This window comes from Phycodurus eques, chromosome 6 (genome assembly GCF_024500275.1).
Source record: "Phycodurus eques isolate BA_2022a chromosome 6, UOR_Pequ_1.1, whole genome shotgun sequence".
NCBI lineage: Eukaryota > Metazoa > Chordata > Actinopteri > Syngnathiformes > Syngnathidae > Phycodurus > Phycodurus eques.
The window spans coordinates 15,330,926-15,343,567 of NC_084530.1; the positions used below are offsets into that span (position 1 = coordinate 15,330,926).

General features: G+C 40.6%; 1 protein-coding gene across 5 annotated transcripts in view; it reads right to left on the reverse strand.

Moving 5' to 3' along the window:
- Window positions 1–12,642, reverse strand: part of elf2b (E74-like factor 2b (ets domain transcription factor)) — a 32,043-nt gene that overhangs the window by 8,016 nt on the left and 11,385 nt on the right. For 3 of the 5 annotated variants that reach the window (XM_061678713.1, XM_061678712.1, XM_061678711.1), the window contains 6 exons: window positions 8,851–9,018; window positions 8,503–8,743; window positions 1,538–1,651; window positions 876–1,085; window positions 340–423; window positions 60–252 (listed from right to left, as the gene is read on the reverse strand). In XM_061678713.1, the coding sequence (XP_061534697.1) occupies window positions 60–252; window positions 340–423; window positions 876–1,085; window positions 1,538–1,651; window positions 8,503–8,743; window positions 8,851–8,925 (917 nt within the window). In that variant the 5' untranslated portion in view covers window positions 8,926–9,018. Of the gene's footprint in view, window positions 1–59; window positions 253–339; window positions 424–875; window positions 1,086–1,537; window positions 1,652–1,787; window positions 2,458–4,181; window positions 8,476–8,502; window positions 8,744–8,850; window positions 9,019–12,642 lie in introns of those variants that run through there. The other 2 variants (XM_061678715.1, XM_061678714.1) reach the window with 2 other exon arrangements.

Consider the following 12,642-nt stretch of genomic DNA (forward strand, 5'->3'; position numbering starts at 1 on the left):
GTAGACACACTGGAGCAGCTTGCCTAGAATGTAGGGACGCATCAGAGTGGGTCCCTTACCTGAGTGCCCGTCCCATGGTCTCATAGTTCATGTCTGGCTTGTTCTTGTGTTTGCCCCACAGCTTCGACACGGCCTTGGAGTCCACTAGCTTGAAGATGCCCTTCTCCCTCTGTGTCCACTTAATGTACCTCGGACAGGTGTTCTTGTCCTGCAGGAGGTCCAACAGGAACTCCCACAAGTAGATGGTGCTTCCTGCTGGAAATCAAGTCCGTCAAATCTGTGCATTGGTCTCATTTGGCTTTGATTGACTGTTCATCCACAGGATTCGCAATAGATTACCTTTGCCTTCTCTTGATTTCTTCCTGAGACCGATTTCAACTGAGCCGTTAGAATAGGACTGGTGCGTTTTTAGTTTCCGTCCAGCTAGAAAGAAGATTTAAAAAAGAAACTGAATAATTTGCCTGAATTATTTTAAGAGTTCAAAGACAGATCGTCAGGTAATATCGGATGCGATATTTTACGCAGCACTTGCATTGACACATCCAATAAGAATCAAATTTGTATCCACATTTACAAGAGACGCGATTCTGAGCGTTTTTCCCCCTCTTTACACTGCTAGAACACATGTATAAATTGGATTGTGCTATTGTGCAACTTGAACCACACAGCGTAAATTCAGCTTGATCCTAAAACTGCCAATGCAAAGGGTAAAGGTTCACCACTAGGTGGTGCTATTTGGGTACTTTTAGATCACTGAACAAAATTATTATTGGGTCTTTTCTAAGCTAAGACGACACACCTTTAAGTATAGGTTTTAGACAAATGGTTTCATCACCGCTTTGATTGGTAGTGTGAACATCGCGGTTTTCATCTACCTCTCCTTCTCCTGACAGGCGCATGGTCCCGTTCCGCCTCTGGCTCCTCTATCAGGGTTCCTAGATCTTCGTCATCATCGTCATCGTCGTCATCGTCGTCATCATCGCAGCAGTCCTCCGTTGATATCTCAACCTCCGTCTCTGCGATGTCCGGACGCATGGCGGCATGGAGGAACTCTGGTGTTGCTACATATGGCGGGATAAAAACGTCTAGACAGCAAAGGAGGAAAGAGGAAGAAAGAGAGAGATGTGAGCTGGCCGGAGTGACCTTATGCTTAGAACTGTTATTTTGGCTTCAATTTGAATAAATCTATCCACATAATAAAAATAAAATATAATACATTTTATATGTAGAGTGCTTTTAAAAGTTTCTCAAAGACACTGTACAGATTTATTTATAATAAAAAATAAAATAAAAAAATAGGTTACAAAACCGGTAAGAGAAGAAAAATCAAGTAAAACACACAATCATACAAAAAAAAGAGAGAAATAAGTAAGTTGGGGAGTGAAAAAAATGGCTAAGTGATGAAAGCACAGCAGAACAGGTACGTATTAGGTACAGGTGCATAGTTTTGAAATATAATACTTACTTTCAGTACTCTGTGACATTAACAAATTATTAAATTAAATTAAACAGGTCAAAACAAAACTATTTTCTTTACCTGGACTGCAGGCTTCTCTGACACTGGATGGTGAGTCCATGTGAAGCAGAGCCTCTGCAGCCTCGATGGTTTTGTCAGAGCAGTGCACATTGATGCCATGGACAGAAGCCTCGACTGGGAATACAAAAAAATAATCCATCCCTCAACAAAAATATAAGGAAATATTTATATACTGTTGGCAGCACAGCGGACAACTGGTTAGCACATCTGTCTTACAGTTCTGAGGACCGAGGTTCAAATCCGGCCTCACCTGTGTGGAGTTTGCATGTTCCCCCCGTGCCTGCGTGGGTTTTCTCCGGATACTCCGGTTTCCTCCCACATCCCAAAAACATGCATGGTAGGTTGATTGAAGACTAAATTGTCCGTAGTTGTGAATGTGAGTGTGAATGGTTGTTTGTTTATATGTGCCCTGCGATTGGCTAGCGACCGATTGGCTGGTGACCAATTCATGCTGTACCCCACCTCCTGCCCGCAGTTAGCTGGGATAGGCTCCAGCATGCCCGTGACCCTCGTGAGGATAAGTGGTACAGAAAATAGATGGATGGATGGATTTACATACCGAATGAGCTTGCTGCTGCGCTGAAAATATTGCTTCAGACTAAAATATTTAAAATAGGTTCTAAATTACTAAACTGCATCCCCTTGAGATAGGTTAGCTCCTTTTCTGTGCAAATATGGTTTGACTTGACCACCCAGACCATCCATTTCAACTGCAGTAAAGATATGTACAGGAAAAAAATTTAATAAAATAAATCCACGAGTGAGAAGTGGTCAAGTGCAAGGTGCAGGTAGCACACTTTGGTCCACCGACACCAATGATTTGGATCAGTTTAATTCTGGCGCTTTAGTAAACCACATTTTAAATGTCTATTAATGTGCTTGCTCCTTCAGTAATGTTTATTTATTTATTTATTTATTTATTAAAAAAATAAAAACAAATATGAAGGTGCTGCCTTTAACCATCCAGGAAAAAAAAAACTGCCAAAGACAAACGTAAAAAATCAAGTCGTAGTTTTTTTCCCCTTGACAGTTAGGACAGGCCATTAATATACACAATTGTTTGGAGGGAATAAAAATACTGTGAGCGTATTTGGGCTCCTGAGAAGATTGAAGAACCCAAGAGCACATGCTGTTGTCAATCAACGGTGAGAAACACGAGCCTCTGTCACTGCCTGCTCTCCATGTTTGGCAATTGCACTGAAGCAATAGGTACCGGCGCATAGGGCTATCTTTAGATTAACCCACTCATCCGCCCAGCTGCAAAACACACACGACATGACGGTAGGTGTCCACAGGATGCCCAACCACAGGGGAAACGTGCTTTAAATTAAAAACAAAAAGCTGAGAGGCCAGATATCCGCAGCGCAATGTACGCCACAACATTAAGCAAGTATATTACTCAATTTGTATCAAATCTGTGAGCTAAAAAGATATTGGTATTTTACAGTAAGTATTTATAATAAATGAATTGAAACGGTAACGGCGCCAGGAATAGCGGCCAAGGCTGACAAAAAGTAGTGCTGCGTCCAATGACTTCCGTGTTTACACTCCTAAACCTTTCCCTCCACTCCTCTTCAAATGAGCGTACAAATCCAGCTGTCACTCAACAAGCACCGCTCCAACCATTGGCTAAAGCCTTTGCTGTGGACCCGCCCACAATGACCTCAAACCCTCATAGATGACGACGCGTCCGAGAATGGAGAACGCCATTCGGTGAGAGGCTTGTCAATCAAATACGGACCCCTCTCCCTTCACACAACGCTTCCGCCATCAAAATAGGACTTAAAACGTGAGAATTTCGATTCACGAGACGGTTTGACGTACTTTTCTTACCACCACTTACGATGATTTCACACAGTCGAGGAAATACCCAAATGTTTGGTCGGTGCGGTCGGCGGCTTGAAGCCGCGTTAAAACACCGACTAAAAGGGAGGAACGCGCGAGAGAGGCCGCCCCACGCTGCGACTACAGGCGACACATCACGATAACAATAGAAACATTCAAATGTACATCGACAAAAATTACGAGCCTTTCCACTTGTCAGGGATAACGGGATGCTGATCAAACGATCAAATTCCAATTGCCGTGCAACATCGTGGTGAAAAAAAAAGGGAAATTTATAGAGCACTGTAGCAACAAATCTACTTTTGAAAAGTCGAATGCGGCGAAAAACGAAAATATCATCGGTCCTCAAAGTTGAAAAGGCAACGAATGCCTAAATGTGGCGAATTTCAACTCATAAAACTAAACCCACATGTCCTTCCCGTCAGACAGCGTGGCAAAGACGTAAGACGGACAACAGTTTTGCACTTCCTGGTTTTCCAGCGCCGATCCGACACCCGTTATTCTACAACACATCGTGGCTGAAATCTGCAAGTCTCCCATGCAAAACAACCACAGTGCAGACAGACGGCTAAACATGCAGGCCGGTGTGCTCCGTGTAGTCCCCCCCCGCCTCTGAACAGGCTTAAAGAATTCGCGCAACGTTAGCAGCGCAGGTTGCTACCAAGGTGATCACTTCCTGATAGTCTTCCATTACTCCAGCAGCCTACTCTGCAGAGTGCGCGACCGCGGTCTAGGTTAACACGGGTCTTGCGTTATGGCGTTTCTCGGAATGGGCTAACAGTGCATAACTACATATTACCGGCTCTGATGAGTAGATCGAGCTGGTTTGCGTGCCCGTCACGTTGCGAAGTCGCCATGTTTCCCCTTGCTGAAGCTTCACATTGACTTCTCACTGAATTGGACGGGAAGCAACTCTCTCAAATCACTCCGCCGCTCGTAGGAAATCGTCGAATTCAAATGGTTAGGCAACGACACCAGTGATGGTATGTATTCTTCCGCGGCCGACACAGGAAATCCTTCCGTTGCTCTCCCTACTCGCGTAAAGACGTCAACTAGCTGCAACGAGGAAGCTTTTAACCCCAACAAAGATGCACTTTTAAAGTTAACTTCAACATTTTCTGTATAACAACACAACAACTTTGACAAGATATTTCGATTTGTCTACAAGCAGCATTATTGGAAATGAATCAGTTTGACTAAATAGATACCACATAAGATGAAATATAATTTTATAAAACAATCAAGGTGTCACTTTTGCATACGTCTTAAAACATACAATTGACATGTACTGTCACCGTTGAAGTGACAGTACCTGACATGTATAACTTGTTAAAAGTTATTTTATTATTGTTATTATTTATTTTATTATAACCTCAATGGATTTTTTAAAACGTGAACTCTTGTTGTATATATTGTGTTGCACACCACAGAGAACAGAATCACACAGATTAAGCTATACAAAGAGAGATGCAAAGAAGGAAAAGGTTAAACAGTGGTGCATCTCTTGAGCTATGGGTGCAGGTGCTTTGCTCAAGGGCACATTGACAGTAGTCAGGAAGAAGACTAGCATCTCTCAAACAACTAGTTGCCTTTTTTTTTTTTTTTTTTTTTAAATCAATCCGCAGCGTGACTCAACCCGTGACCCTCCAGTTCCAAAACTCAACTCCTTACAGATGAGCTACTGCAACCCCCGTGTTGTCATGCAGATAATCTTTTGATGTGGCCTAATGGCCTTTTCTAAATGTGAATATCTCTTCACAACACAGTATGCCAATAAAGGGAATTTAACTACTGAGAAAGTATCTTAAAGGTAATTTTATTGTCACATTGTCCAGTCGTAGGTCCGTCCATGCATCCATCCATCTATCCGTTTACTATGCCGCTTTTCCTCAGAATTGCCTATCCCAGTTGACTTTGGGTAAGTGGTGGAGTACATACTGGACTATTTGCCAGCCAGGACTCATATAGAAAAACAACGATTCATGCTCACATTGACCCCTAAGAACAATTTTGAGTCTTTAAGGAACCAAATGCATGTTTTTGGAATATGGGAGGAAATTGGAATAACCAGAGAAAAAGCATGCACAGCGAGAACATGCAAACTGTAACCGAGAAGGCACAGAGATTCGAATGCCAAACCTCAGAAATGTGAGGCAGCCGTGCTAACCAATCTTCCACCATGCTGGTCGTACATCCTGTTGTGTAAAACAACAACAAAACACCATTAGATGTTCCAACCTGCATTTCTCACAAATTGCTGCATTCTATATGCCAACTCCAAAATATAACTATTGAAAATATCCATATGCAGGTTTGTATTAGAAGGGAAAAAAAATGCCTCAAGTGTTTACATACCTTTACTAACGTTCAAGTTAAAAACAATAATTTGGAACATAAAAAATAATCCATGTATCCTTTTTTTAATACTACTGAATGGGACAACCATTCACAGTTACGGGGAGCTGGAGTCTAACCTAGCTGGCTTTGATGCAGGGTACACCACGGACCGATCACGAGTCAAACACAAAATTGAGTTCTTCACATTCACACTTATGGCCTCACACACGTTTGTAGACTTTGGGAGAAGGTTAGGTCCCTGGAGAGAACCCACACAAGCGCACCGTGAACATACAAACTCCACACAGAAAGGTCCAAGCAGAGAATCAAACCCAGAATGACTCTTCCACTACGATGAATAGTAATGAATCCAACTTTTTAAACGTACACTACAACCACTCTACCTATAAATCACTTTCAAAGTCATGATTGCACTGAACTACAATGGTTAAAAAACAAACTATTAGCGGGCACCTTGTCCACAAGATGGCAGTGTGTCTCTGCGATGATTAATGATTAGTGTAATCAGATCAAACGTCTAAAATTTGCACATGCCACATATATCTTCAGTAGAGTAAGAGACTATAGCCATTAAACAAATATAATCTTCCAACTGAAGTTGAATGAGGCCATGTAAATATTTTTGAAATATGAAACTTTAGTGAGCTGATGTTTGCTATGAAATTGACCGAAACATTTTAAACCCAATGATTTATTATCGAGTGGCTGGTCAATTTGAACATACAAACTGTAAATATGCACTTGTTCGTGGAACTAATATCTAAAGTTACATGTGTATATATTTAGTAATATATAAAACAATTTACCACAACGTATAACGGATCATATATTACGATTTGACACGGTCATTACTTTCAATAGATCGCTGTGAAGGCGATTGTTTTCCTCACACAGCACAGTACACACAGCACCCAGGTTTATTAAAAAACAAAAACTGAAATATCACAGCCCTAAGTATTCAGGCCCTTCGCTGTGACACTCATATTTTACTTGGGTGCTGTCCATTTCTTTTGATCATCCTTGAGATGGTTCTACACCTTCATTGGAGTCCAGCTGTGTTTGATTATACTGATTGGTCTTGATTAGACTTCAGAACAATTCTGTGACTGTTCTTGAATGGCCCAGCCCGAGCCCTGACTTAAACTCAATTGAGCATCTCTGGAAAGACCTGAAAAAAGCTGGCCACCAATGTTCACCAGCGAACCTGACAGAACTGGAGAGGATCTACAAGGAGGAATGGCAGAGGATCCCCAAACTTGTTGCATCATTCCCAAAAAGACTCGTGGCTGTATTAGGTCAAAAGGGTGCTTCTACTAAATACTGAGCAAAGGGTCGGAATACTTATGGAAGTGTGGTATTTCAGTTTTTCTTTTTTGATACATCTGCAAAAATTTCAACAATTCAGTTTTTTTTTTCTATCAATATGGGGTGCTATATGTACATTAATGAGGAAAAATACGAACTTAAATGATTTTAGCAAATGGCTGCAATATAACAAAGAGTGAAAAATGTAAGGGGTCTGAATACTTCCCGTACCCTCTGTATGTAACCATTGCCATATTCTTTGGTTGACAAAGCCCTTTTTCTTGTTGGGGGCCTCGGCACAATGGCAGAGTATGGGCATTGCTGGCGACGTCAGGCGTCCATTTTTAGAGAATTATATTAATGATTCAACATAAGTTTGGGGAGGTGGGTTGATGTTGGTGCGTAAGAGTTGAGAGGAATAAGCTATAATATCAACTTGAAAAATGCTGTATTAGGTAGCTCAAGAAATATCTTTTTTTTTTGTTTCTGAAAAAGTAGTGGTTTTTGGTATTGCGAGGTTTCCGACAGTAAGCAAAGAAATACTTAATGTTACATACTGTTTAGTTAACCTTAAATGAAGGTAACCTGTGTATTACTGTAGTCCAATGGGCGCCATCGGTAATTACTGTGTTTTTCTTAACCAATAATTGATGCAGTCTTTTAAAGGTGGTGTCTTTTTAATGCGTTTGTGTTGTTTGAGTAGATCCAGGTGTACAGTATACAGGTATTTTCCCAAAAATTTGAATATCGAGGGAAAGTCCATTTATTTCAATAATTTATTTCAAAAGCTGAAACTTGTATGCTATATGGCAGTCGACTGGTTCGCACATCTGCCTCACAGTTATGGGACCCGGGTTCAAATGCGGCCTCGGCTGTGTGTCGTTTGCATGTTCTCCCCGTGCCTGCGTGAGTTTTCTTTGGGTACTGCAGTTTCCTCCCACATCCTCAAAACATACATGGTAGGTTAATTGAAGACTCGAAATTGCCCGTAGGTGTGAATGTAAGTGCGAGTGGTTCTTTTTGACAAATTGTTCACTGTTGCCAAACTGCCTCTTATTGTAATGTACGTTGAGATGAGTTCACTGCCACCATAAAGCGATTGTATCCCAAGTCTGCACTTGCAAGTCAAAGTAAAAAAAACGGTCAGACCAAGGCTTGTATCTCGAATAACTCGTCAGTCGGGTCACTCGTATCTTCAAGGCACCACTGTAATAGGAATTATGTCACTTGACCCATGCAGTCTAAATCCAGGTTTTTTTTTTACGATTGAGTTCAGTTGAAAGAAACGTAACAATCATATTCCAAATCTGATAAGAGTCCATCAAAACGGAGTTTTATAATATTTGTAAATTACGTAAAAATAGAATGGTAGACTTTAGTTCTAATCGTATTGTAACTACCATCAAAGGTAAATTTCAGTGCAACTTATTCCTAATACTGAAGAATTGATGTCTCACCTGTCCCCATTTCTGAGTCCACATCCTGCTCATTGATCACTTCCTGCATTATGTATAATTCGTCGTCATACACCACCACCTGGGCTGGGTAATTGGGGTCCTCACTTAAGATGGCACTAGGAACCTCCTCCACAATGACAGCTGGGTATTTCTCAGCCTCTCTTCCATCCTCTAGCTCTTCAACTTCACACGCCCCCTCCACTTCTCCCTCAGCCTCCAGGTCCACATCAAACTCACCATCCTGCCGGGACATGAAGCAAGCAAGATGGTCAAAAATCTTAAATGCACAGAGAGACAGTGAGGAAGTTGTTATTTTGGGCTATTGTTTTAGTTTTTTGCTCAACCAACCTGCTGTGGGTCTTCCACAGCTGTGACATACTCCACCACTGTCCCACTACTGTCAACCAGTACCACTGAGGTCATGACTCATGCTCCTCAGTGATAGGCAGTCACACTCTGTGACTCCCCACAGCACCTCTGCTTGGTGGCTTCCACTGCTGTAGTGAAAGATGGGCCCTGGAAAGAGAAGACACAACTCATAACATTTCTGTAATGAAATTAAATAAGTCGAATAATCAAGTGAGTTCTTGCGAAATACAATTTAAGAGTTATCTCGAGTAGCTTTTATAATCCTGCTACAGCATTCCTTGCAGTTCAAAGCATGCAGGGATCACTTCGTTTTGGCTTTTGCCAGCAGGAAGTGCCTCTGTGCTATAACAGGCAAACTGCACTGGTAAAAAGCAAAGTCATCTGCTCAAACGGATACAGTGTCCAGTGGTACATCAATGCAGGGCGGACCGGAACCATGGAAACAGTGGAAAGACCCAAAGGGCCCTCAGTTCCTGTTATGTGCCATTCTGTGGGCTATATAACAATGGAATCTGATGGTACAAATACAGTATATAGACACGATTCATGCCTTACAACAAGAGTGAGGATAAGTGGTTAAGAGAATGGATGGATGGATAGCACCAATTCTCAGCTTGCTTTGTTTGTGCAGTAATAATCATTAAATGACAGCAAAGTAATGACCACAGCAAAAATAAAAATACAAAACAGAAACTGTATATTTAAAATTAAAACAAAAAATAAATAAATACAATTAAAAATAAATATAATACAATATCATTAAAATTATATTGTAATAAAGCAATTATTTAACAAATAAATATTAATAAAAAATAAATTGAGAAATGTGTATCTTTAAAGTCTAATTAAGAAGGAAAGAAGCATCATGAGCAGACTATCAATCACATTCAAATAAAAAAATGCTGACATTATTTCCATAAGAGCATAGTTTTTAGTCTGAATTCAGGGCTTGGCAATTGATCTCCCAAAGAGAGAGTTAAAGTGATTGATTTGTGTGTAATTATTGGTCAAAATACATTATTCAATTGAAAATGCTGTATCGCATTTTGTCATGTAAAAATGATTTCTTCTTCAAGATACAATAGAAAATTTATGGAGGATTTTTCAGAACTACTGTCAATTATGTGTACTGACTACTAAATCTAAAGAACTCTCTGCTATACTAGACACATTTGACCTCTCCCAACCCAAGGTTGGTTGACAAGCTCACAACGCCCCGAATCAGACAGCTCCACAACTAACAGCTGATAAATGCAATGAATTTGCTTGTTATTTGAGTGAAAAAAATACAATCCGTCAGGTTAAATATCAGCACAAATCAGTAAAATGATAAAATGATACTACATCTGAAGCCACCCAGGAAAAACTGTACTACCATGTCAGAATTTGACATCGTTGACCAAAAAAACTGTAGAGATAACAGTTCAGCAGCTGAAACCATGAACGAGCTGTCTTGACTCAATACCATCTGACTTTTTCAAAGCTATTGTGAAGTCTGTGCTAGCTGATTTTCAGCAAATAATCAATTGCTCACTTCAGTCAGGCGAGTTTGCTAAAACTCTTAAAGTAGCTGCCATTAAGCCTCTGCTCAAAAATAGAACGCTGGACGCTTCCATGTTGGCAAGCCATAGATCCATCTCAAATATCCATTTCATAGCCAAGATTGTTGAGAAAGTTATTTTTAATCAACTCACCTATTTCTTGAAGTTAAATGGACTTTTTTGACAAATTTCAATCAGGTTTCCGAACTCATCGCAGTACAGAATCTGCTCTTATCAAAGTGGTAATGAAAATAGGTTGAATACGGAGTCGGGAAAGGTGTCAATTCTGGTCTTGTTGGACCTCAGTGCGGCTTTTGATACGGTAGATCATAATATACTGCTGAACATGTTGGAAAGGTGGGTAGGACTAAATGGAATCAGTCCCTAAATTGTTCAGGTCCTACCTGGAGGAAATGAGTTATTTTGTAACCATTGGAAGTGTTCAATCTCAATCTCAGGTCAATGGCAATGACCTATGGGGTCCCTCAAGGGTCACTTCTTGGACCCCTCCTGTTCAGCCTGTATATGCTACCCTTGGGTGAAATTCTTCAGAACTTTAATTTTGACTATCACAGCTATGCAGATGACAGAGTTATATTTAGCAGTCTCTCCAGATGACTACATTTCAATTGAGGGCTTGTGTCACTGTCTAAAACAGATACATAACTGGATGAGTGAACATTTTCTTCAATTAAACCACAACAAAACTAAGATAATTGTTTTTGGCAATAAAGAAAAGAGGATTGCTGTTAGTAAATACCGAGAGTCACCTTCTTTAAAAACCAAAGACCAAGTCCGAAACCATGGTGTTCTGATAGATTCCGACCTGACTTTCAACAGTCATATGAAATCAATTACTAAAACCGCCTTCTACCATCTGAAGAACATATCCAGAGTAAAGGCTTTCATGTGTCAAGCAGACCAGGAGAAGCTCATCCATGCTTTCATCTCAAGTAGACTTGACTACTATTATATCTTCTGACTGGACTCCCCAAAAAGAGCATTAAACAGCTGCAGCTCATTCAGAATGCTGCAGCTCGAGTTCTGACCAGAACAAAGCGGTAAGAGCATATTACTCATATTATGCTCTATTGGGTCAAGGTCCGGTGACTGACTTGGTCAGTCTAAGACCTTCCACTTTTTCCCCCTGAGTAAGTCATTTGTTGTGTTGGCAGTGTAGGGTCATTGTCTTGTTGAATGATCAATGATATCCCGAATAGTGTGGATGCATTTTTCTGTAAATTTCCAGACAAAATGGTTTTATAGACATCAGAATTAATTCTGCTGCTACCATTATGAGTTACATCATCAATAAAGACTAGTGAGCCCGTTGCAGAAGCAGCCATGCAAGCCCAAGCCATGACATTACCTCCACCATGCTTCATAGATGAACTTGATGAGCTTGTGTGTTTTGGATCATAAGCAGATCCTTTCTTTCTCCATACTTGGGCCTTTACTTTAGTAGAGGTTCATCTTAGTCTCATCAGTCCATAAAATGTTGTTCTAATACTTTTGTGGCTCATCTAATCTCATCTGTGTACTACTTTGCAAAATTTTGAATTTTGAATTTTTTGGGAATCTTAAATTTGCAAAATGTTTTGTGGCTCTTCTCATCTGTGCACTTCTTTGCAAAATCAAATCTGGCCTTCCGATTCTTTTTGCTGATGAGTGTCTTGCATCTTGTGGTATGGCCTGTATATTTCTTCTCACGAAATCGTCTTCCAACAGTGGCTTAATATACCTTCATGCCTGCCCTGTGGAGGTTGGCAGTGATGTCACTGACTGTTGTCTTTGGGTGTTTCTTCACAGGTCTCACAAGATTTCTGTCATCCAGACATGCAAACACCAAAGGCACGAAAAAGGTGACCAAAAAAAACATTTTGGGGGTGGGGGTCTGGGGGGGGTTCCCCTGGGCCCCTGCAGAGATTTGTATTTTTACATAAATTAAGCAATCTGGAAGACTCTGAAGAGTACAATAAGGCAAAATAATATATAATTCTTCAGGCATACATTTTGTTTACACCGCTCAAGTAAATGTACAAATTTAAGATTAAAATTAAATTTGCCTAATTTCTTTGCCTTTTTGTTCTGGCCTCCAACTTGAGCCAGGCCCATCGCCACATGCACCCGATGCCTGCTTCAAGCTGTGCCACATGAATAGAATCCTCCTCTTTAAGCACTCTCGTTCTGGAAAAGAATTTACTAAAATCATCGTTTCATTTCATTTTTC